We start from the raw sequence: 25,684 nt of genomic DNA, 5'->3' as shown, positions 1-25,684 counted from the left end.
GTGACTGCCTCCTCTCGGGTTTTCTCCTTACCGGACTCAATAGCACCGGGCTTCCGGCGGACAGATTGTTTGGATGGGGGGGGTCGGCGCCAAATGAGAGTGAGAGGCGGGGCTACAAGGCACAGGAACCAATAGGCGATGAGCTGGAGGTTCACGTCCAGTCAAACCCTCCAATCCCCAGAGCTTGCCCAACGAGAAACTTAAGCGGTCCAGAGACTTGCGACCTTCACCTCTTCCTACTTACCCCGCCCATCCTCAGGGTCCCACCCCCCAATGGTTGGGTTTTGTCACAGAAAGTTACCGAGAAGCAGCCGCCCAATGGTAGCTAAGCAATCCAAGATACGGAGGACATTTGGAAACACATTCCTTGGATCTTCTGGAATCCAAACCACCTTCAGCCACAGCTCCCAACCCCAGTCGCTAACTGACGGACCCCATCTCCTTTTGGGAAACACTTCAGCTCAGTTGTGAAGTGGTTCCTCCCACAAGTCCTGAGATCCCTACTCAGCCATCACCCACTAGGCAAATTCATTCGATTTAGCCCTGCAGTAAAACTGCCATGTAGGGGTGCCTGGGTGGCTCAGTGGCTTAAAGCCTCTGCCTTCGACTCAGGTCATTGGGCTTCTGCTCAGCCGGGAGCCTGCTTCCACCACCCCTGCCCCCGCCCCGCCCCTGCCTGCCTCTCTGCTTACTTGTGATCTCTGTCAAATAAATAAAATCTTAAAACAAAAACAAAAAACTTGCCATGTCTTCTACCACACAGACATGGGACCCTGGAGGGCTCAGCAATTTAGATTGGTAGTTGCCTAAACTGGTGTGTGTCAATTCACAGTCTTGGAACCTCTTTTCAATTTTTAGACTCAATATAGGATTACCATGTCCCATTAGCAAATGCATTTATATTCTTTCCATCCTTGCTGAAGCCACCATTTCCCATGTTTGTCTAGGCTAAAGGCCAATCCCTGGATAAAGCAAGGTTAGTAATAGAGATTCTGAATTTGCCATGGCAAGAAGGCAGGAACTCTGGGCTGGACATCTGGCTCTCAAAAGAAAGAACTCCTGGGGAAAAGACATTTATAGCAAAAAAGTCTGCTGACACCCAGAACCTGGAGTCCCAATGGACTGATTTATTGACCAAAAGTATTACTCCTCCAGCTCCCTTCCAGGAGCTGAACAGAAAAGACAAGAAGCAGATTTGTTAGGCATTACTGACAATGTGTGTGTGTGTGTGTGTGTACACACACACACACTCTCATCTCTCTCTCTCTCTCTCTCTCTGAGGAAGGGGATGGGGAAAACACAGTAACAGTGGTAACCAGGGAGGATGGGTTCTGGGAGGGGGCTGCAAATCCAGGCCCCATGAGTCAACCAAATAATGCCTTTCTCTTGGGAGTAAAAGCAGTTCTGCATCTGGGGACATCAACAGTTGCACATTGGTATTAAGAGTTGCCCATTATGCTGTTTCAAGGAATGTGTGATGTCAAATGAATGAAATTGGGCAATCACCAACAGGTTAACCAGCAACTTGATTATCAGCTTACAGGACTTCTTCCTTTTGGACCTCTGTAATAAGTGCTGGCTGGATTAAGGGTAAGCACTTGGAGGATATCACAGGCTTGCCCTGGCTTGTGGAGCTGAAGGAAATCCTTTAGGTGAGGCAGTTTACAAAGTATGTGGGGATGGGGAGGATGACCATGAGAAAAAGGGCAATAATCGTAAGCAGCCCCCATGATGGGTATTGTTGAAGAACCTCTTTTGACTGTGGAAAGATGGGAAAGGGGCTCAGAATGTCAAAGTTCCCAGAAAAGGAAGGACTGTAGAAGGGAAGGGTGGGAGGCGAAGGAGGGCAAGGAGGGCAGAGGACTAAGGAGTCTTTAGGGAATCAGGGAATGAGATGATAGGGCCTTTAGGCCATGGGTATATTGAATATCTAGCCCCCACTCCCTAGGAAGATCGGGTATCAGGGGAGGGAGGCCCACACTGTTGGAGTCCCAGGCCACGTAGGTGATAGTCTTCTGAGACAGATGAATCACAGTAATCACAAACAGGGCTAGCAGCACAAATGGAGACAGAAAGCACCACAGCCCATGAATGATGAGAGAAGCAGGGGATCCCCACATGATTGCCAAGTCTTCAAGGAACCTGGAAGAAAGGGCCACAAGACTGTGGAAGGCCTAGACCCAACCCAGACTTGGAGGTTGAGGCCAGCCAGACCTTAGCATCTTTCAAATATTTTACTTCACCTCCAAACCTCTGCTTCAGCTCAAGCCTCATTCTCTCTTATCTTCTCCCTAGTCAGTCCTGCATCCCAACCGAAGAAAGTATTTTCAAACCTCCCTTTACTGCTCAAAACCTTTCATGGGTACCCAATGCCCTCAGGATAAAGGTCTAGTCCTTTCATTCATTCCATGAGTATGAAAGTGTTCATGATGTGCGAGGGACTCTTCTACATGCTGGGTATCCATGCTGAACAATGCAAACTAAAAAAGAAGGCAACACTTGACCCTCTGGGAACTTTCCTTAGTTTCTTCCAGCCCATGGATACAGCCTCCTCTACTGCAGGTTCTCAATCATAATAAATATCCAAGTGGGTTCTCTGGCCTAGAATGCCATTCTCTTTGTCTACCTATTCATCTTTCTGGACAATGCTCAACCACTTTTTCCTTTAGGATGCCTTCCCAGTCTCTTCAGGTCCCCCTAGAGTGTCCCTGGCTACCTTGACTATAGACTTACCATCTGGACTGGGATTATCTGCTTATATATGTCTTCCTCTTTGGTGTCTGTGTTTTTTGAAAGAAGGAACTCACTCTAATTTATTTGTATCCCAGTAATGACAAGGCCTTCCCAACACAGAGAAAGCCTCAAGAAATTTTTTTGAATGTGGGAACAACTCTCATCTGAAAATGCTGTCACCTAAGCCTTCTGCTTCTGAATAATGCCACTTGGATGTCTACACACCAGCCTGTTAAAAGCCAGGCTCAGGAGTCCTTTGTGTTTTATTTGGATTTCCCCACTCTTCCTTGAACAGTTATGTCTATCAGTCCCTGATTATCTTGTTCCCTCTTCTCTGGTGGCTTTTCCTTGCAGCATTAGAAGACATCTCTTAACTTAACACCTCTACCACCCTAGCCCAAGACGTTGTTAGCTCTCACTTGGAATATTACAATAACACCTAACTGCTCTCCTTGCTTCGCTCTTGAATCCTCAAGTCTATTTTCTGCACAGCAGTCTTATGTATATTTAAAAGTAAATAAATAAATCTGATGATGCCGCTCCCCTACTCATAACCTTTCAGTGCCTCTACCCCTCAAGTAATGTATAAAAGCTAACTCCTGCAAAGGCTTAGAAGGTCCTACATGATCTCCTGTTCTCTCTGGCTTCATCTACCAACAACCTACTCCAACCTGATCTCCTTCCTCAGAAATTCCAGGCATAATGGAATTATTTCCTCTTGCCTCGGTACTAAAGTGTTTCCTCTGCTTCTTGGATCACTTCCTCAAAATCTGTCATGGCTCCTTCCTTCATTTCCCTCAGGAGTCTGCTCAAATGTCACCTTATCAGAAGACCTTCCTTGCAGTCCTATCTAAATTAACACCCATGCATATTCCCATTCTTGATCATCTTACTTTACCCTTAGATTTTCTCCTGTCAATTATCAGCACCTGATATTTTTATATGTTCATCTGATTATTGCTTATTACTACCACTAGAATATAAATTCCTTAAGGACAGGGATGCTTGTTTTATTCAATAACCTTAGTAAGTAAAACAGTGCCTGGCACATAATAAGCACTCAATAAGTATGTTAAGTATTGAATGAATGAACAAACAGGTTTTTCAGAAGGCCCTGAAGTTAAGAGTACCTATGTCACTCTAGCTGGGTGATAAGAGAGGCAACAAGAAAGGGGTCAACCTTCCCTATAGACCCAAGCTATCACCTCCTGGCCCGATAAGCCCAGCTAACAGCTACATTTTCAAGTATGATGATGATGATTATGGGGAAGACTGTCCAGTATTCATTCAGCAGACTCATGTAGTAGATGCCTGAAGGTTGAGTGAAGAAGAGGCCACACAGGAACATAAGCACAAAGACAACCACTGGAGGAAACACTGGATCTGGATCAAGTTCAGAGGTCTGGTTGGGAGACAAGGGCTAAGCAGAGGTTATACACCTGGACTGGGTAAAAGTCTCAGAGAACTCAGGGCCATTGGTGGGAGTTGGGCACTGGTCAGAGTACCTGTAAGCAGCTTTGTATATTTCCTGAAAGAAGAAAAGGTGTCCTGGAGTGGGGTAAGGATGGCCTGCATGAACCCTATCACGCTGCTCAGCCTCAGTGTCAGCAAAAGCAGGAGGAGGAGGATGGACCAGAAGACAGACCAAGGAATAAATGACATGGCTTCAAGGAAGGCCACGAATGCAATGACTGGGCCCGCCTTAACCTGTTAAGGAGAGAGAGGGCAGGAGTTAAAGTGTCCTTGAACTTAACACAAACATACAGACAAGGATACTATCTATCTTCCCCAGGAAACTCTCTAAAAGCTGCGGGTCACTGAAAAGATCAGATCTCCAGGCTGACCCTCTGATGAGGAAAACCGAGCCACCTAACAGCATCCACAGAAGGCATTCTGCAGGCTATAGTTCTTTGCATTACCAGGGCTGTAGGTTATCCTGCTGTTTCTGCGATTTTTTTTTTCTAGTGCTAACAAAAGCTGAAATTTCTGTTTCGCTGAAGGCTCTGAGTAACTCTAGGCTCTCCTCACCTATTTTTACTGACCTTCGAAAACTGCTTCTTTAAGTTGCATTCAGTCACATAGCTGAGGACCATGCTCTTGATGGGCCGGGGAAGGCTGCTGAGCCAGGAGCTGAAGATGGAGGTCGGGTTATCAACCAGGTCGGGAGGGGGATGTGCCGCAACAGGCAGTTTCCCCAAGGTTACCAGCTTTGCAAGTGCTTCGGCATTCCTGGGGATGAGAAGTTGAGTCACATAGAACATTTGGCTCCTTAAGAAATTGTCCCCTTTTTCCTTATCTTCTAGAAAAGAAAGTATATCACTAACCTAGCACTACCGATCTAGGTAAGGTAGAGCCTGGGATAAAACCTAGAAGGTACCCACCCCCATGATCATGAATTTGTGTGAGCCTAGAGAATTTATGACCCTGGAAGAAGGGTTTTCTATTGTCTCTGGGGGGACTCTGGGGTATGTGCTGCAGTGGTGGGGTCTCTGATTCACCACCTACCTCTTCCCTTTCTCTCTTCTTAGACTAGTAGGTAAAAGGCAATCTTCTAGGATTTGCATTACGAATGTCAGTGAGCACCATTTACTTAGATTACCACCTACATAATGCTCCCATGGAGTTGTGCTATGTGAGAGAAACTGCTTTTCTTTTTTTTTTTAATTTTTAATTTTTATAAACATATAATACATTTTTATCCCCAGGGGTACAGGTCTGTGAATCGCCAGGTTCACACACTTCACAGCACTCACCAAAGCACATACCCTCCCCAATGTCCATAATCCCACCCCCCTTCTCCCAACCCCCCTCCCCAGCAACCCTCAGTTTCTTTTGTGAGATTAAGAGTCACTTATGTAGGGTTATGGACATTGGGGAGGGTATGTGCTTTTGGGTAAATTCGAAGGGGAGGTGAACCATGAGAGACTATGGACTCTGAAAAACAATCTGAGGGGTTTGAAGTGGCAGGGGGGTGGGAGGTTGGGGGTACCAGGTGGTGGGTATTATAGAGGGCACAGCTTGCATGGAGCACTGGGTGTGGTGAAAAAATAATGAATACTGTTTTTCTGAAAATAAATAAATTGGAAAAAATAAATAAATAAATAAATAAAATCTTTAAAAAAAATAAAACCAAAAAAAAAAAAGAGTCACTTATGGTTTGTCTCCCTCCCATCCCATCTTGGAGAAACTGCTTCTTAAAAACCTTTAGATCCGAGCCCTGCTGACCTCTTTAACTTTACATTCTTCCCATGACCCTCTGCACATTTCATGCTTTAATCAGATTCAACCACTTACAGTTTCAGGGTTGGCCATACTCTCTCATGCCCAAGACCAACCCTACCCCTGCTACCACTCTGCACTTGACTAATCCTTAAAAATTCAAGTCAGCCTTTCTCTCTCCTGGCCATTTTGGCAGTTGCTCTTGGTTGGAGCCATCCGCACCTAAGGTGGGAAGATGGTGGCCCCAAAGGAGATAAAAAAGTCGTGGGAGTCGACCAACTCTAGGCTCCAGCTTGTTATGAAAAGTGTAAAGTATGTGCTGGGGTACAAGCAGACTCTGAAAATGATCAGACATGGCAAAGCAAAACTGGTCATCCTCACCAACAATTGCCCAGCCTTGAGGAAATCTGAAATAGAATACTATGCCATGTCGGCCAAAACTGGTGTCCATCACTAGAGTGGCAATAATACTGAACCGGGCACAGCACGTGGGAATTACAAAGAATATACACACTATTACTGGTCCAGGTGATTCTGATAACATTAGAAGCATACCACACAGACCAGTGAAGAGTAAATCATGCAGAATTTTTCTTTAATAAAACTGGTCACAGGGGCGCCTGGGTGTCTCAGTAGGTTAGAGCCTCTGCCTTCAGCTCAGGTCACCAACTCAGGGTCATGGGATCAAGCCTTGGCGGGGAGCCTGCTTCCTCCTCTCTCTCCACCTGCCTCTCTACCTCCTTGTGATCTCTCTCTGTCAAATAAATATATAAAATCTTGGAAAAAAAACAAAACTAGCCACAGCTTGTTTAATAAAAAACAAAAATAAAACAACTTGGCTTGTTGCTCCTTACCAACTGTTTAGTGTTAAGAGCAAACAACTTGGCTTGTTGCTCTATTCTAAATACTTAGTGATAGGAGCAAAATGCAAGGTGCAGGGAAATAATTATTATTCGATCACATCTTAGAAAATAAAATATGCCCTCTTGGTAATAGGCAATTTAAATATTTGGATCAACTCTCTCACTGTAGGTAATTTAAAAGTCTGAAAGATATTTTAAATCTTCTTAAAAGAATTAAAATATTGAAAAAGTGAGGGATTATTAGACAAAAATTGAAGTACAGACAAAAAACAATGGGGAAAGGAGACATCCAAAACAACTTTTTCCTGAAGTAAAAGTCAAATATAGCAAACTATACCTGTAGTTTCCTATTTTGTGATCTTTAAGAAATAAAAAGACCATGGAGGTCAGATATAAAGCACCAGAGTCTGCACAAGTAAGAATCAGGCTAAAAGGTATTCCCTTAAACTTCACACCTCAAAGGGCTACACCTTCAGTATAAAAATGAACTAGAGGGGCGCCTCGGTGGCTCAGTTGTTGGGCGTCTGCCTTCAGCTTGGGTCATGATCCCAGGGTCCTGGGATCAAGTCCCGCATTGGCCCCCCTGTTTGGCAGGAGGGGACTGCTTCCCTCTCCCACTCCCCCTGCTTGTGTTCCCTCTCTCACTGTATCTGTCAAATAAATAAATAAAATCTTAAAAAAAAAAAAAAGAACTAGAAATTCACACCCAAGCCTTCCACAAAACAGGGAATGCAAAGAAGGTTGCTTCAGAAATAAGCAAAATGGGGAACCTGGGTGGCTCAGTGGGTTAAGCCTCTGCCTTCGGCTCAGGTCATGATCTCAGGGTCCTGGGATCAAGCCCCACATCAGGCTTTCTGCTCAGCGGGGAGCCTGCTTCCCCCCTGTCTCTGCCTGCCTCTCTGCCTACTTGTGATCTCTCTCTCTGTCAAATAAATAAATAAAATCTTAAAAAAAAGAAAAAAAGAAAAAAAATGAGCAAAATGAAGGGAAATATTTAAAGTTCCTGGCATGTCATAAGCACAAGCCAGCCCTACCTTGGATTTGCAGCCCAAATATTTGACTCTGGTCATCTCAAGAACTCAGGCTGAGAACTGAGATTCAAGTAATCTCTTTCTAATGTCCCCTGCATCAGGTAGAAACAAAAGTCCTATTTGGATGAATGCACCTTCATCCTAGGCCTTAAGAATTCCCACAAATAGGAGTACCTGTGTGGCTCAGTTGATTAGTTGTTGGCTCCTGATTTTGGCTTAGGCCATGATCTCAGGGCCATGGGATCAAACTTCTTGTCAGGGTCTGCACGGAGCATGGGGGTCTGCTAGGGATTCTCTCTTCCTCTGCCTCTACCCCACCCCTTCCATTCACAGTCTTTCTCTCTCTCAAATAAATAGACCTTTTTTTAAAAAAGGAAGAAAGCACAAGCAGGGGGAGTAGCAGAGGGAGAGGGAGAAGCAGGCTCCCCACTGAGCAAGGAGCCTGATGCAGGGTTCAGTCCAAGGACCCTGGGATCATGACCTGAGCTGAAAGGAGACATGTTAATATAACTGACTAAACCACCCAGGTGCCCCTAAATAGATCTTAAAAAAAAAAAAAAGAGGGACACCTGGGTGGCTCAGTGGGTTAAAGCCACTGCCTTCGGCTCAGGTCATGATCCCAGAGTCCTGGGATGGAGCCCCACATCAGGCTCTCTGCTCAGCAGGGAGCCTACTTCCTCCCTCTCTCTCTGCCTACCTCTCTGTCTACTTGTGATCTCTGTCTGTCAAAAAAAAAATAAAATAAATCTTTAAAAAACAAAAACATACTGGAGATTCCAATCAATGCCATAAAGCAAGTAAAATAACCTCTAAAATATAAGCAGGAGGAATAAAAGTCTTCATTCAAATCTACATGATTATATATGTAGAAAAACTTAAAGCTACAAAAAGATGAGTTTATCAAGATTAATATACACAAATCAGTTGTACCTCAATATACTAAACAATGAAGAATGAGAATTAAAGTTTAAGGATATTATTTACAATCGAATATAAAACATGAAATCATTAGGGATAAACTTTACAAAATATGTGCAAGACATCTTATATACTGAAACTTACAAAGTATTACTGTGTGAAATTAAGGAACATCCAAATAACAGAGATACACCATGTTCCTGAATCAGAAGACACTGTATTGCTAATTATTCATTCTTCTCAAAATGATCTGTTGATCCAATCAATAATTCAATCCCAATTAACAACATATTAGAATTTTATCTTTGTAAAAAAAAAATGACAAGCTAATTCTTGTCATTTAAATTAATTAAAATATAAATTAAAATTTACATGCAGAGTGAAGATACACAATAGCCAAAACAATTTTGGAAAATAATAACACAATTGGTGAATTTACAAAACTTGATTTTAAGATTTAGTATAATAGGGATGCCTGGGTGGCTCAGTGGGTAAAGCCTCTGCCTTTGGCTCAGATCATGATCCCAGGGTCCTGGGATCAGAGCCCATACTGGGCTCTCTACTCAGCAGGGAGCCTGCTTCCTCCTCTCTCTGCCTGCCTCTCTGCCTACATGTGATCTGTCTGTCAAATAAATAAATAAAATCTTTTAATAAATAAGATTTACTATAATATATTAGTAATCACAACAGGATGCTATTGGCAAATTGACTAGGATAGTCTGGAATCAGACTTAAACATCTATGGTCAATCAACTTTCAACGAAGATAACAAGGCAATTTGATGAGGAAAAGATTGTCTTTTTCAACAAATGGTGCTGGAACAAATGGGTATCTAAAAGGGAAAAATAATTAACCCTGACTTTTACTCCACACCTTGCACAAAAATTTACTTGAAATAGAGGATATGTGAACAACAACAAAAAAGCTAAAACTGTAAAGCTCCTAGGAGAACATGAAAAAATACAAATACCACATGCTTCTACTTATTATATAAGGAATCTAAAATAGTCAAACCAATAGAAACAGAAAGTGGAAAGATGTTTATCAGAGGCTGAGGAGAGAGGGGAAAGGGAGTATGTTGTTTAAATGGTGTAGTTTCAGTTTTGTGAAATGAAAACATTCTGGAGATCGATTTCACAACAGTGTAAATCTATTTCACAGTACTGAACTGCATACTTAAAGATGGTTTAGTAACTTTCATGTTACGTGTTCTTTCTAATCAAAAAATGCTACTAAAAATGGGCAGAAGACGTGAACAGACCTTTCTTCAAAGAAGACATCCAGATGGCCAACAGACATATGAGAAGATGCTCACCATCACTAATCATCAGGGAAATGCAAATCAAAACTACAGTGAGATAGCACCTCACCTCTGTCAGAATGGCTAAAATTAACAACACAGGAAACAACAGATGTCCTCGAGGATGCAGAAAAAAAGGAACCTTCATGCATTTTTGGTGGGAATGCAAACTGGTGCAGCCACTGTGGAAACCAGTATGGCGGCTCCTCAGTAAGTTAAAAATAGAGCTACCCCATGATCCAGTAATTGCACTACCAAAAAATACAAAAATACAAATTCAAATGGAATACATGTCCCTATGTTTACTGCAGCATTATTTACAAAAGCCAAATTAATGGAAGCAGCTCAAGCATCTCTCAAGAGATGAATGGACAGAGATGTGGTCTGTACACACATGTACATGTACACACACACACAGAGAGAGAGGAATATTATTCAGCCATTAAAAAGAGTGAAATCCTGCCATTTGCAACAACATGGATGGAACTAGACAGTATAATACCAAATGAGATTAAGTCAGTCAGAGACACACAAATACCATATGATTTCACTCATATGTGGAATTTAAGAAACAAAACAAACAAGCAGGAGAAAGAATAGAGACAAACCAAGAAACAGATTCTTTTTTTTTAAGATTTTATTTATTTATTTGACACAGAGAGAGAGATCACCAGTAGGCAGAGAGGCAGGTGGAGAGAGAGGGAAGCAGGCTCCCTGCTGAGCAGAGAGCCCAATGCAGGGCTCGATCCCATCCCTGAGACCATGACCTGAAATATGAGTGAGGCTTAACCCACTGAGCCGCCAGCACCCCCAAGAAACAGATTCTTATCTATAGAGAACAAACTAAGGGCTACAAGAGGGGAGGTGGGTGGGGGATAGGTGAAATAGGTGATGGAGATTAAGGAGTACACTTACCATGATGACCAAAAAAAAAAAAAAAAAGAAATACTGCCATAGTCACTACACAAAACAAAAAACACCAAACACAATTAAAAAGGCTGTGTGGTGAAAGAAGCCAAAAACAAAAGCTCCCATCATATTGTTTGATTCCATTTATAATAAATGTCCAGAATAGGCAAATCCATAGAGACAGAAAGTAGATTACTGGTTTCCAGGGGCTCAGAGGAGAATAATGGACATGACAGCTAATAGGGTTTCTTTTAAAGGTTATGAAAATAGGCAGTAGATTTGAAAAGAGAGGCCAGAAGAAATGTAAAATGCCAACAACACTTTAAAAGACAGCCAAGCTTATTGGCATATAACTGTTGATAATAACTAATGATGATTGTTTGGTGTTAGTTGTGATCTCTCCCTTTTCATTCATAATTTTATGAATTTGGGCTTTCTCTCTTTTCTTTTGGATTAGTGTGGCCAGTGGCTTATCGATCTTACTGATTCTTTCAAAAAACCAGCTTCTAGTTTCATTGATACGTTCTACTGTATCTCTGGTTTCTACCTCATTGATCTCAGCTCTAATCTTGATGATTTCCCTTCTTATGTGTGGAGTTGGTTTGATTTGTTGTTGATTCTCCAGTTCTTTAAGGTGTAGAGACAGCTGATGTGTTCTAGATTTTTCAATTTTTTTGAGGGAGGCTTGGATGGCTATGTATTTTCCCCTTAGGACTGCCTTTGCTGTATCCCATAGGTTTTGGACCAAAGTGTCTTCATTCTCATTGGTTTCCATGAATTGTTTCAGTTCTTCTTTGATCTCCTGGTTGATCCAAGCATTCTTAAGCAAGGTGGTCTTTAGCTTCCAGGTGTTTGAGTTCCTTCGGAACTTTTCCTTGTGATTGAACTCCAGTTTCAAAGCATTGTGATCTGAGAATATGCAGGGAATCATCTCAGTCTTTTGGTATCGGTTGAGTCCTGATTTGTGACCCAGTATGTGGTCTATTCTGGAGAAGGTTCCGTGTGCACTTGAGAAGAATGAGTATTCTGTTGTTTTAGGGTGGAATGTTCTGTATATATCTATGAGGTCCATCTGGTCCAATGTGTCATTCAATGCTCTTGTCTCTGTATTGATTTTCTGCTTCGATGATCTGTCTAATTCTGAAAGAGGTGTGTTAAGATCTCCTACGATTAGTGTATTCATATCAATATGACTCTTTATCTTGATTAACAGTTTTCTTAAGTAATTGGCTGCTCCCATATTGGGAGCATAGATATTTACAATTGTTAGATCATCTTGGTGGATAGTCCCTTTAAGGATTATGTAGTGTCCTTCTGTATCTCTGACTACAGTCTTTAGTTTGAAGTCTAATTTATCTGATATGAGAATCGCTACCCCAGCCTTCTTTTGAGGCCCATTGGCATGAAAGATGCTGCTCCATCCCTTCACTTTCAGTCTGCGTGTATCTTTAGATTCAAAATGGGTCTCTTGTAGACATGTTCATCATCATTAGCCCTCAGGGAGATTCAAATTAAAACCACATTGAGATATCACCTTACACCAGTTAGAATGGCCAAAATTAACAAAACAGGAAACAACATGTGTTGGAGAGGATGTGGAGAAAGGGGAACCCTCTTACACTGTTGGTGGGAATGCAGGTTGGTGCAGCCTCTTTGGAGAACAGTGTGGAGATTCCTCAAGAAATTAAAAATAGAGCTTCCCTAGAGTGCAATTGCACTCCTGGGTATTTACCCCAAAGACACAGATGTCGTGAAAAGAAGGGCCATCTGTACCCCAATGTTTATAGCAGCAATGGCCACGGTCGCCAAACTATGGAAAGAACCAAGATGCCCTTCAACGGATGAATGGATAAGGAAGATGTGGTCCATATACACTATGGAGTATTATGCCTCCATAAGAAAGGATGAATACCCAACTTTTGTAGCAACATGGACGGGACTGGAAGAGATTATGCTGAGTGAAATAAGTCAAGCAGAGAGAGTCAATTATCATATGGTTTCACTTATTTGTGGAGCATAACCAATAGCATGGAGGACAAGGGGCGTTAGAGAGGAGAAGGGAATTTGGGTAAATTGGAAGGGGAGGTGAACCATGAGAGACTATGGACTCTGAAAAACAATCTGAGGGGTTTGAAGTGGCGGGGGGGTGGGAGGTTGGGGTACCAGGTGGTGGGTATTATGGAGGGCACGGCTTGCATGGGCACTGGGTGTGGTGAAAAAATAATGAATACTGTTTTTCTGAAAATAAATAAATTGGAAAAATAAATAAATAAATAAAAGACAGCCAAGATCAGGGCACCTGGGTGGCTTAGTGGGTTAAGCCTCTGCCTTCGGCTCAGGTCATGATCTCAGGGTCCTGGGATCGAGCCCCACATCAGGCTTTCTGCTCAGCGGGAAACCTGCTTCCCCCTCTCTCTCTGCCTGCCTCTCTGACTACTTGTGATCTCTCTCTTTCTGTCAAATAAATAAATAAAATCTTTAAAAAAAAGATGGCCAACATAATTAGTCATTAGGGAAATGCCATTAAAATCACAATGGCCCAGCACTGTACACATCTACTGGAATGGATACCATTTAAAAAACTGATGTTATCAAGTATTGGCAAGGTTGTGGAGCCACTGGAACTCCCATACCTTGCTACTAAACATGTAAAATTGGTAAAAACAACTTTTAAAACAATTTAGCAGTTTTTTTATGAAGTTAAACATACAGTAACCATATCACCCTCTCCTAAGTATTCACCCAAAAGAAATGAAAATGTATTCACACAAAGTCTTATATATGAATGCCCCCAGCATTTTGACTCATCACAGCCCCAAATCAGAACCAACTCAAATGCCCATAAAGAGGAAAATGATTAAACATAATTGTGGTATATTCATAAAACAGAATAGTTACTCAGCAATAAAAAGAGACAATCCAAAACACCTATTAATAAATAATAAATTTATTATTTATTTGACAGACAGAAATCACAAGTAGGCAGAGAGGCAGGCAGAGAGAGAGGGAGAAGCAGGCTCCCCGTTGAGCAGAGAACCCAATGCGGGGCTCAATGCCAAGACCCTGGGATCATGACCTGAGCCGAAAGCAGAGGCTTTAACCCACTGAGCCACCCAGGCACCCCCCTCCAAAAATATAGATGAAAAAAAAGACAAATACCTTATGCTAAGTAAAATAAGTCAGATATAAGAATGCACTATGAATCCATTTACTCTAGAAAAGAAAAATATAATCCATAGTGATACAAAACAGATCAGTAATTGACTGGGGCCAGGGTACAGAAAACATAGATGGAAAATATGAGAGTTCAAGAGAGCTGGATGGTATGATGGGAAAATCTGACAAATGGGATAAGATGGACAATGAGGCAGAGGTAATATGTGAACAAGTAAAAGTGGAGAATTTTCAGAAGGAGTGAAAAACAGTAATTCACAGATACAAGGAGCCAAAAGAATCCCAAGCAAAACTGAAGAATTCCCCCTTGAGATATAATGAAATTGCAGAAAACTAAATAAAGAGCGGCAATCTTAAAACGGGCTTGAGGAAAAGACAGATTACCTCCACACTGACAAGTAAATGCCTAACAGTCACAATGAAAGTTCGCAGACCATGGGAAGAAGAGAGCCAGAAAGGGAGCCCCAAATTCTCTGTATAAGTTTTGTCCTAATCTCCAGCTGACCTCTAAATAACTCCAAGCTGTCCAATGGAAGATAAAAATGCTGAAATAAAATTTCAGTTGGTACATACGACAGGAAAGAAAGTTTCCGCTTAGAGTTTAGTCAAGTTAACTGCCTGCTTAGTAAAACAATTACAACAAAACCAATACACATTTGAGAAACATAACAAAATCCAGAGTCCCCACACATCTACAATGTGCCAGATACAATTAAAAAAAAAAAAAAAAAAAACCTCTTGGCACACACAAAGATTCAGATGCTTCTCCCTCTCCCTCTGCTTATAGCTCATGCTCTGACAAAGAAATAAATAAAATCATTTAAAAAAAGGAGTCCAGGAGCGCCTGGGTGGCTCAGTGGGTTAAGCCGCTGCCTTCGGCTCAGGTCATGATCTCAGGGTCCTGGGATCGAGTCCCGCATCGGGCTCTCTGCTCAGCAGGGAGCCTGCTTCCCTCGCTCTCTCTGCCTGCCTCTCCATCTACTTGTGATTTCTCTCTGTCAAATGAATAAATAAAATCTTTAAAAAAAATAAAATAAATAAAAATAAAAATAAAAAATAAAAATAAAAATAAAAAAAGGAGTCCAGCAAGAAACAGTACATTTCTTAAGTGCTGAAGGAAATGGACTGTCAACCTACAATTCTTCATCCAAAGGAAATATCCTTCAAGAATGCAGGTAAGGGCGCCTGGGTGGCTCAGTGGGTTAAGCCTCTGCCTTCGGCTCAGGTCATGATCTCAGGGTCCTGGGATCGAGTCCCGCATCGGGCTCTCTGCTCAGCAGGGGCCTGCTTCCCTTCCCCTCTCTCTGCCTGCCTCTCTGCCTACTGTGATCTCTCTCTGTCAAATAAATAAATAAAATCTTAAAAAAAAAAAGATTTAAAAAAAAAAAAGAATGCAGGTAAATTAGAGAGAACAGGTCATATGATGAGCACTGGGTGTTACATGCAACTGATGAATTACTGAACTCAACATCTGAAACGAATGATGTACTATGTTGGCTAACTGAATTTAAATTAAAAAAAAAAAAAGAATGAACGTAAATTAAGGCATTTTCAGATGAAGGGAACTCCAAACATTCACTGCCAACATAACCTGCCAATATAAAAAAAAAGTTGAAGGTTTCAGATGAAATAAAAATTATATAGGAGGGAAAATTCCCAAACTTCAGAAACGAAAGACCAACAAAAATGTTAGGTTTCTAGATTAAAAATAATGGAAATTTTCCTCCCCTTAAGTTTTAGAACATGTGTCAGTTGAAAGAAAACATACGTTAATCGGAAGCAAAAGTTTTAACGTTGTTTGATGGAGTCTTCAAAATAAGATAACGTAGTACATATGGCAACTATATCACAAAGGGTTGGAGGACAAAGGGCCATGTAGGGTGGAAAGGTTTTATATTCCACTTAGAGTGTAAAATAATAATTCTAAGTAAACTGTAGAGAGTTAAGTGTTCACTTTTGGTGGGTTGTTTTCTTAGTGAGTTTTAGGAGTTCTTTATGTATTCTGAATATAAATGTACAGATATATACATTTCTCCAATTTTGGGACATGCATTTTCATTATTTTAATGAGTATGTCTTTTCAAAGAGAAGATGGTTTGAATTTTTAAGGCATCCAATTTTTTTTTAAGATTTTATTTATTTATTTGACAGATGGAGATTACAAGTAGGCAGAGAGGCAAGCAGAGAGGCGGGGGGAAGCAGACTCCCCACTGAGCAGAAAGCCCGATGCGAGGCTAGATCCCAGGACCCTAGGACCATGACCCCAGCCGAAAGCAGAGGCTTTAACCCACTGAGCCACCCAGGCGCCCCATCCAATTTTTTTTTTTTTTTTAAGTAGGCTCCATGTCCCACAGGGAGCCCAGTGCAGGGCTTGAACTCGCAACCCTGAGATCACGACCTGAACCAAGATCAAGAACTGGGCTCTTAGCCAACTGATCCACCCAGGTGCCCGGCACCCAATTATTAACTATACCAAGGGCTCACCTACTAAGGGGGATGAGAACTGTAAAACACCGAGGAACCACAGATACAGAGAATGGCAGGCACTACCACCAGGCCTAAGGCAGAACATCTAAGAAAGGAATGAATATGGAAGAGTGATTCCCAGAATATATTAGTAAATGAAAAAGGAAAAGGCTACCTACTATGTAAGAAAGAAGGCTAAATAAGAAAATATACATCTTTCTCCTTATTTCTACAAACACAAGAAGGATAAACCAAAAAAGAATGAGATTGGTTACCTACAGAGGATGGACAGGAACTGGGCTGAAGTGATGGTGGAGGACTGATACTTCTCTGAGTATCCTTTTATATAATTTTGTCTTTTGAAACCATGTTAATGTTTAACACTAAAATAAAAGTGTGGAGGGATATTAAAATTCCATACAAACAGAAATAAATGAACATAACTGTATTTCACGTGAGTAACTATCATACTGAATGTAGGAAAAAGAACTAACCCAAGTGATTTTTGAATACAGTATTTTGATTATAAAATTCAGGACAAAGACAAAAGGTGTCAACAAATACTGAACCCTGGGATTAGTATGTTTGTTTTTGCAATGGTATGAGCTAAGAAATCTTTAACTATTTGCTGTGCATTCTACCGTGGAGATTATGCGTGTGTGTGTGTGTGAGAGAGAGAGAGAGAGAGAGACAGAAACAGCGACAGAAAGAGAGGAAAAAGAAATCACTACAATCCTAAAAATACTATGGAAAGTAACTTGGCAGGATCTAATGAAGCTACAGATACATGTGGTAGAAACACAGCTATTGTATCTTGCAGCTCCTCCCATCAAGCGGTAAAGTCTATTTTTCCACCCTGCGAACCTGAGGTGGCTTTGGGACTTCCTCTGATAAAGCACTGTGGCAGCAGCAACACCAGGAGCATTCCCATGGTTAGGTTTCAATGCTTTACAGATTCCATCTGTGTTCGTGAATCATCACGTGAGGAAGCCCAAGCTAACAGCATGGAGAGGTCTCCTGAAGGAGAGCAGCCCTTGCAGACCCACCAGCTGCTGACTGAGCACTAGAGTGCGCCAGCCTACACCGGCACGTAACAAAGCAGTGCAGTCCCAGCTGGGCCCGGCTAAATGCAGAACTGTGAGGTAACTTGTGCAAACCCAACAGAAGAATTTTCCAGCCAATCGACAAAATCATAAGAAATTAGAAATTGTTCTTGGGCTCAGCCAGTTACTTCTGGAATGCTCTGTTACACAGTAATAACTAACTGCATCAACAGTCTCACCCACTGATGTATAACCTAGACAAACGTGCACACACGGAGGAAATGAGCAACATGTGTAAGAATGTTTAGAGCAGAGGCGCCTGGGTGGCTCAGTGGGTTAAGCCTCTGCCTTTGGCTCAGGTCATGATCTCAGGGCTCTGGGATCAAGCCCCGAGTGGGGCTCTCTGCTCAGCAGGGAGCCTGCTTCCCCTCTCTCTCTCTGCCTACTTGTGATCACTGTCTGTCAAATAAATAAATAAATAAATAAATAAAATCTTTAAAAACAAATGTTTAGAGGGAACTGTTCTAATAGCCAAAAACTAGAAAGACTCCAAATGTTCCACAGTAGAATGGATAAATAAATTGTGACATGTTAATAAACTAAACATTCTACAGCATTAAAGGCAGACTAGAACTACACACAACATGAATTTTACAAACGTATGTTGAATGAAAGAAGAAAAACACAAAAGAATACCAAGAGAATGTACATATAAATGAAAAAATAAAACTACATAAATGGACACACTAAACTATATTATTTTATAGGGGCACCTGGCTGACTTAGAAGAACATGTAACTCTTGATCTCAGAGTCTTGAGTTTGAGCCCAACATTGGGTGTAGAGATTATTTAAATAAATAAAACTTTAAAAAAAGAAAAAGAAAAAAGTTACTTTAAAAAAAAAGCTATATTGTAGGGGCACCTGGCTGGCTCAGTCAGTAGTGCCTGCAATGCTCAATCTCAGGGTCATGAGTTCAAGCCCCACGGAAGTACAAATAAAACTATATTGCTCACACTGGGTGTGGTGAAAAAAATAATGAATACTGTTTTTCTGAAAATAAATAAATTGGAAAAAAAAAAACTATATTGCTCAGAGGGGCAGCTGGGTGGCTCAGTCAGTTAAGCTAATGGCTTCGGCTCAGGTCATGATCCCAGGGTGCTGGAATCGTGTTCCACAATGGGCTCTTTGCAGTGGGGAGCCTGCTTCTCCCTCTCTTCCCTGACTCGTGCTCTCTATAGCTATCTCTGTCTCGCTCTCAAATAAATAAATAAAATCTTCTTTTAAAAAAATTTAAAACTAGGGCGCCTGGGTGGCTCAGTGGGTTAAGCTGCTGCCTTCGGCTCAGGTCATGATCTCACAGTCCTGGGATCGAGTCCCGCATCGGGTTCTCTGCTCAGCAGGGAGCCTGCTTCCTCCTCTCTCTCTGCCTGCCTCTCTGCCTACTTGTGATCTCTCTCTGTCAAATAAATAAATAAATAAATCTTTTTTTAAAAAATTTTGTAAAAAAAAATTTTTAAACTATATTTCTTAGATATGCATACATAGATAATAAAAGATACAGAAAAACAAAGAACTAATTATCATAAAAGCCAGGATAGTAGTTGGGAGGAAAGAGGTTGTAATCAGATACATAGCGAGTGTCTAGGGTCATTCTAGTCCGTAAGGTGGAGGGTATTTATTTTATAGTTATTTATGCTGCACTTTTTGTTTTATGTGTGTTTCTCTATGTATGTAATATGTCATAATAAAATGTTTTTGAACATTACAAAGTGCCATTATACTTCCACCAGACTGGCAAAAAGTCTGACCAAGTCTAATCAAATATGCAGAAAGTAGAATACATGGAATTCTCACACATCATAAACCACTTCGGTAATGAGACAGTATACGGTAAAACTGAAGGTGTGTACCCTCTACCCTGCAATCCCATTCCTGAGTATACACCCTAAGAGAACTCTCACACATATGCACATGTATATGCCCAGGTTTTTTCTAGAAGAAAATGGTGGTTATCTACACAGGTTAGGATTACCAGAAAAATTTCAGCTTAGGTGTGCCACCTCTGGGAGTCTCTGATTGGCCCCATTAGAATTACTGGCTCTGTCTTCAGTCTTCCTCAACATCCCTGCTATTAGTTACCATGAGTTTACAACTGTCTAATTATGTAATTCCCCTGCCCCATCCCTCAAAAACTGAAAACTCAATGAAGACAAGAACTATGGTCTGATTCACCCGTCCACATCTCTGTGGTACACAAAGAATACTTTCTAAATGTCCAATAGGTGTTTTTAAAATTAATGCCTAAAGAATGCAAAACAGGGGTAAGCAGACCATAAAGATTCTAGTTCTGAGAGTCTCTTTGGGATTTAAGTATGATAGATTGACAGAAATCTCTAAATTTAGGAGATGAAAGTTACAAGTGAGGGCATTCAGGAAATGGAAAGTTCTCCAGATCTTGAATGATTGCCACTTTATTTATTTTTTTTAAGATTTTGTTTGTTTATTTATTTATTTGACAGACAGAGATCACAAGTAGGCAGAGAGGCAGGCAGAGAGAGAGGAGGAAGCAGGCTCTCTGCCGAGCAGAGAGCCCGATGTGGGGCTCGATCCCAGGACCCCGGGATCATGACCCGAACCGAAGGCAGAGGCTTTAACCCACTGAGCCACCCAGGCGCCCCGCCACTTTATTTTTTTAAAGATTTTATTTATTTATTTGACAGAAAGCGAGGTCACAAGTAGGCAGAGAGGCAGGCGGTGGGGGGGGGAAGCAGGCCCCCCAATGAGCAGAGATCCCAATGCAGGGCTCAATCCCAGGACCCTGAGATCTTGACCTGAGCTGAAGGCAGAGGCTTAACCCACTGAGCCACCCAGGCACCTCAAATGTTTGCCACTTTTAACCTATCTCTGTGGTTGGCAATCTCAAGTGGATAGTAGCAATCTCCGGTTTAAAGATTTCTAGGGCCAGAAAGGGCCCAGAGCAAGAAAATATATGAGAGGGATTCTACTGTTCTACTGTTTCTGTTCTTTGCTCCAGGGGAGAGTAGAGGCTTGCAAGTGCATCTGGGTTGTCAAGTGTGAATAGGAGTCTTGCAACACCTTGAAAGTTTGAGTCTGTGGGTTTTGTAGTTCCCTGGGGCTGGGACCCTCCCTAAGGGGCTAGCCTTACTTCTCATTGCAGTGGTGCGTGATGACTGTAGCCCAGTAGCCCAGGATACAAAAGGCAGAAGTGACCAGCAGCATGGAGAACAGGTTGACCAGAGCCTCAAGAAACCCATCACTGAGACAGCTGGTGGATGGGTGCACATGCAAAGATAAGGAGACAACAGGACCAAAGCCTAGACCCAAGGCAAACAAGACTTGATTTCCTGCTTGATACCACACACTCATGTTGTACATAGCTGAGATCTAAAAAGGAGAAGACAATATAAGGAGAAATATCAAAGAAGGAGAGGAGAATCTTAACAGAAATGGGGGGAAGGACACAGGTAAGTATGGGGAAAAGATGCCCTAACAATAGACAGTAGGTATCTCCTAAGGCCTGGTAGGGGAATGAAGGAGACTTACGTTACCTTGGCAAGCAACAAATGCTGAAAGCCAAAAGCTGCCCCTTCCAGCAGGAGACTCCGGAAGAGGAAACAGAGGATGATGAAATAGAGGGCTGGCACTAGGACACACATTACCTGAACTGAGAATGGGGCATATCAGCAACCATGTACCAATGGGGTCTACCAACTGACAACAGTTGGTAGACCCCATTGGTCTACCTGAATCGGGGGCATCTGGCTGGCTCAGTCAGTTAAGTGGTTAAGCGTATGACTCTTGGTTTCAGCTTAGGCTATGATCTCAGGGACCTGGGATCAAGCCCCATATCTGGTTCGACCCTCAGTGGGGAGTCTAAGGATTCTCTCTCTTTCCCCCTGCCCCTCCCCTCACTCATGTGTTCTCTCTCTTTCTCTCTAAAATAAATAAATCCTTTTTTAGGGTGAGTCAGAAATGAATAGTTAGAAGAAAATTTTCAGCAATGGTCAAGGGCTAGTGGGAGCTGAAGACCAGAAGGAATGAGACATTGGGAGATCAGTGAGAACAACGTTGGAGAAGGTCGAAGGCATCCAAGAATGTCAATGACGGCTTACCTTCCTTGTGGACTTGAGCCCATTAATCATGAAAGCACCAACAAGACACCAGGACACCAATAATGGCAGGTTCAGACTGAAGACTGGTAACCCACCGTCCTCAATTCTGTCTGAGGCCTTCAAGATCAGCCGATACCAGAAGTACAGGGAGGGTGATGTCCGAACACATTCGGGATCTGAGGGGACCTGGTTTTAGACACACCTGCTAGACAGGGTGACCCCTCCCCTCTTTAGCCCTTCTCCCACTTCCTGCTATTCCTTACCCCTCCCATTTCTTCTTTTTCTACTATTTTCCTCTTCCCTAACCCTCTTCACTCCTTTCTCCTCTTCCAAATTCCCCTCCAGCTGTTTCCCCTTCTCCTCCTCTTTCGCTTCCTCCTCACCAAAGTCACTGGAGTTCCCCAATAAGGGACATTTTTCCCATGGAACTGGAGAGTAGAAGGACTGACCCAAGTAGAAAAGGGTCCAGGCATTAACCACATTCAAGTACAAGCTGGTGATGAAGCACATGTGGGGGCCAAGGAGGAGATGGCTGGCAGGGGGAAGGATTAGGAGAGGCAAAAGGGAGGGATCTGACAGAGGACTGGAGACTTGAAGGGACTCAATCCATGGAAGTGAAGTCATGGGACCCCTCCCAGGACAAGGAACTGCTGGGGTGCGAGCGGGGCATAAAGGGTAGGCGTGGGCAGCCCAGGACTCCTTACCATGAAGCTGCTGTACCCCACACCACCAATCCAGGGGCTGATGACCTTCCAGACACCAATGCTGCCCTGACGTGTCCTCTGACCAGCTGCCATCTCCAGGAATAGAAGAGGAACTCCGACCAAGAACAGCATGAGGATGTAGATGATGAGACAACTGCCTGTGCAGGGCATCAGGAGGGGCTCTGAGAACCACCCGGCTCGTCAGTGCCTGGACTTCTTTGGGGTCTGGGAAAACACGTTCCCCACCAGTGACCTCCCTCAGGGTCGCATCAGGGCTCAACTGTTTCCACATCCCTCATAGCCCCAGGTGTTCCTTGGGTCATCTTCCAGTTCCTGGAAGACCCAGATGCCTAGTTTCCACCCCAGTCTCCCTGACCAAGGCCTCCAACCCCACCATCCTCATATTCTGATAACCTGCGCCTCTCTCGCTCTCATGATCCTAGGTGCTCAGGCACCTGACTCCTATTCTCATAGTGCCAAGCTTCCAGCCTCTACAAATCCCAGAGTCTTTGGAGTTTAAAGCCCCCTGTGGATCCATGATTCCTGATCCCTAGACTTACAACCTCCATTGTGAAGACACAGGAGGAAAAAATGCCAGTGACTGCTTATCTTCATGGAGTAGCCCACCTCAGTCAGGATGTACTCAACCTTACTGGACAAGCATGGATGGGTAAAGAGGACCTCACGCTTTTCCTCCTCTGCAACTTGCACCTCAGGTAAGGGTTTCTGATTCAGGGCCTGGGTAGCTTCCACCTCCAGTCCACTGACTGGCTTGCCTTGGTTGGCTCTGTGCTGGGCCTCACCAGCCTGAATCTCCCAGGCCAGAGCCTTTGCGATCCGGGCCTCCAAATCCTGGGATTTTGAAACCCAGACCATCGGAGGCCAGTTAGCTGTGCTCCTGTCTTCCCAAGTCTGGCTTCTGAGGAAAGCCTCAGAAAGCTCTGTCTCAGCAAATAAGACATTTGTCAGCAAAGATTTTGAAGCCTGGGCCTCTGTCTTCATTTCAGGCAGACTCTCTAGAGCAGCTCCACCTTTTTCAAAGGAGTACTCACCTTCTTGAGTAGACCTTAAAAACACCAAAACCTAGATTTAGATTTCAGAGTTAAGAAATAACTTCCAAAACAATCATCAGCACATCCTTAAAGCAAACCTTTCTGTTCCTACCACCACTGAAATTCAAAGCACACAATCTCTTACATAAGTTTCACCTCTTTGGGACACCTGCGTGGCTCGGTCGGTTAAGCAGCTGCATTCAGCTTGGGTCATGATCCCAATGTCCTGGGATCAGGTCCAGCATTGGGCTCCTTGCTTGGCAGGGAGCCTGCTTCTCTCTTTGGTTTTGCCCGCCACTCTGCCTGCCTGTTCTCTGTCTCTCTCTCTCTCTCTCTCTTTCTCTGACAAATAAATAAATAAATAAAATCTTTATAAGTTTCACCCCTTAGAAATGTTTTGGTGCAAGAGATAAGGGTTGAGATAGCCAAGCTAACAACTGGGAATTGCACTCAAAGCACTTCCAGAAACACTGAGGTATACTCCCTACAGAGGGAAGTACCCTTTATAGTGGGCTTTTGAATCAAGAAACAAAGTTAAGGGCCTCTAGCTTGCTCAGTCAGAAGAGCGTGTGACTCTTAATCTAGAGGTTGTGAGTTCAAGCCCTATGCTGGATGTAAAGATTACATTAGTAGGGATGTCTGAGTGGCTCAGTTGGTTGGACGACTGCCTTCGGCTTGGGTCATGATCCCAGAGTCTCGGGATAGAGATCCATATCGGGCTCCCGGCTCCTTGGGGAGTCTGCTTCGCTCTCTGACCTTCTCCTCACTCATGCTCTCTCTCACTGTCTCTCTCTCAAATAAATAAATAAAATCTTTAAAAAAAAAAGATTACATTAGTAAAAAAACTTAAAAATATAAAGAAAGAGGGGTGCCTGGGTGGGTCTGTCATTAAGTGTCTGCCTTCTGATCAGGTCAGGATCCCAGGGTCCTCTGATTGAGCCTGCACTGCGCTCCCTGCTCAGCAGGAAACTGATTCTCCCTCTCCCAGTCCCCCTGCTTTTGTTTCCTCTCTTGCTGTGTTTCTCTCTGTCAAATAAGAAAAGGAAAGGAAAGAAAAGAAAAGAGAAGGAAAGGAAAGGATAAGATAGAAAGAAAAGAAATAAGAAACAGGGTCCCCCAGCTGGCTCAGTCAGAAGAGCATGTGACTCTTGATCTTGGGGTCGTTAAGTTTGAGCACTGGGGGTGGAGGTTACTTAAAAAAAATAAAATCTTTTAAAAAAAGAAAGAAAGAAATTTAATACTACTTCTTTCTTATAACCTTAGGAAGGTTGCTTCACCTCTCTGAATTTTCTCATCTATAAAAGACCTGGTCTTTGCTCAAATATCACCTCCCCAGAGATGTCTTCCCTGCCTGCCTATCTATAATAGCAGCTACCAGGGCATCTCGGTGGCTAAGTTGGTTAAGCTTCTGACTTCAGCCCAGGTCATGATCTTCGGGCGCTGGAATCCAGCCCCGCACTGGGCTCCATGCTCAACGGCGAATCTGCTTCTCTCTCTCCTTCTCCCTCTGCCCCTTCCCCTACTTGTGCTCTCTCTCTCTCTCTCTCTCAAATAAATAAATCTTTAAAATAAAATAAAAATAAAAACAAAATTAAAAAATAAAATAGTGGTTACCCACCCCCAATATTCTCTCCATTCTACTCCCTTTCATTTTCCACCTCCTGGTGTGATTATATCTACTGATTTCTCATCTAGTCATTGTCTATCTCTGCCCTCCACCCCACCACCAACTGCTCTATCCCTAGCAAAAGGACAGCGCTCTACCTCATATCTAGGGTCACTCTCCTCTCTGCTCTCTGTGCTTCTGCCACTTTGACCTTTTGCTGGCTCCCCAAATGCTCTACAAGAGAATGGACAAGGAATGTGCTGAAAAAGAAGAACAAACAAACAAACAAACAAACAGGATGTGGAAGAGGGGAAGAGAGAGGGAACTGGAGTTTTCTTCCAGACAGTGAAGGAGCATGCCATCCAAAAGCAGAGGCAACAGGCAGGAATCAGGGCAGCACTGGTGCATCTGGGTCACAGAGATAATCAGTTATGAGACATACTGTTTTGAAAGAGTTCTTAGTAGCTCAAGAAATGCTTCTAATTAAATGACAAGTTAAAAAAAAACTGAGATGCAAGTCTCTGTCTTTAG

General features: G+C 42.8%; 1 protein-coding gene across 1 annotated transcript; it reads right to left on the bottom strand.

Moving 5' to 3' along the window:
* Positions 1-1,648: 1,648 nt before the first annotated feature.
* Positions 1,649-23,497, bottom strand: SLC6A16 (solute carrier family 6 member 16). The gene is made up of 11 exons (XM_044260107.1): positions 23,056-23,497; positions 22,495-22,653; positions 22,175-22,300; positions 21,792-21,967; positions 21,228-21,338; positions 20,825-21,063; positions 4,776-4,962; positions 4,239-4,440; positions 3,939-4,098; positions 1,980-2,142; positions 1,649-1,759 (listed from the first exon to the last, which is right to left on the bottom strand). The coding sequence occupies exons 1-11, from the start codon at positions 23,495-23,497 to the stop codon at positions 1,649-1,651; spliced, it is 2,076 nt and encodes a 691-aa protein (XP_044116042.1).
* Positions 23,498-25,684: the final 2,187 nt, after the last annotated feature.

The sequence above is a fragment of the Neovison vison genome, chromosome 7 (assembly GCF_020171115.1).
Source record: "Neovison vison isolate M4711 chromosome 7, ASM_NN_V1, whole genome shotgun sequence".
Classification (NCBI taxonomy): domain Eukaryota; kingdom Metazoa; phylum Chordata; class Mammalia; order Carnivora; family Mustelidae; genus Neogale; species Neogale vison.
Note: the sequence above shows the minus strand (reverse complement) of the source record. Positions and strands in the feature narration are given on the sequence as shown.

What these genes read in the sequence shown, in the direction of transcription:
- SLC6A16 (XM_044260107.1), bottom strand. Translation starts at nt 23,497, where the DNA reads ATGAAGACAGAGGCCCAGGCTTCAAAATCTTTGCTGACAAATGTCTTA. An exon ending in AGCATTTGTTGCTTGCCAAG is followed by an intron (nt 21,064 to 21,227) that starts GTAACGTAAGTC and finishes TCTCCTTTTTAG; the next exon opens with ATCTCAGCTATGTACAACAT. An exon ending in ATATACAAAGCTGCTTACAG is followed by an intron (nt 4,099 to 4,238) that starts GTACTCTGACCA and finishes TGTTTCCTCCAG; the next exon opens with TGGTTGTCTTTGTGCTTATG.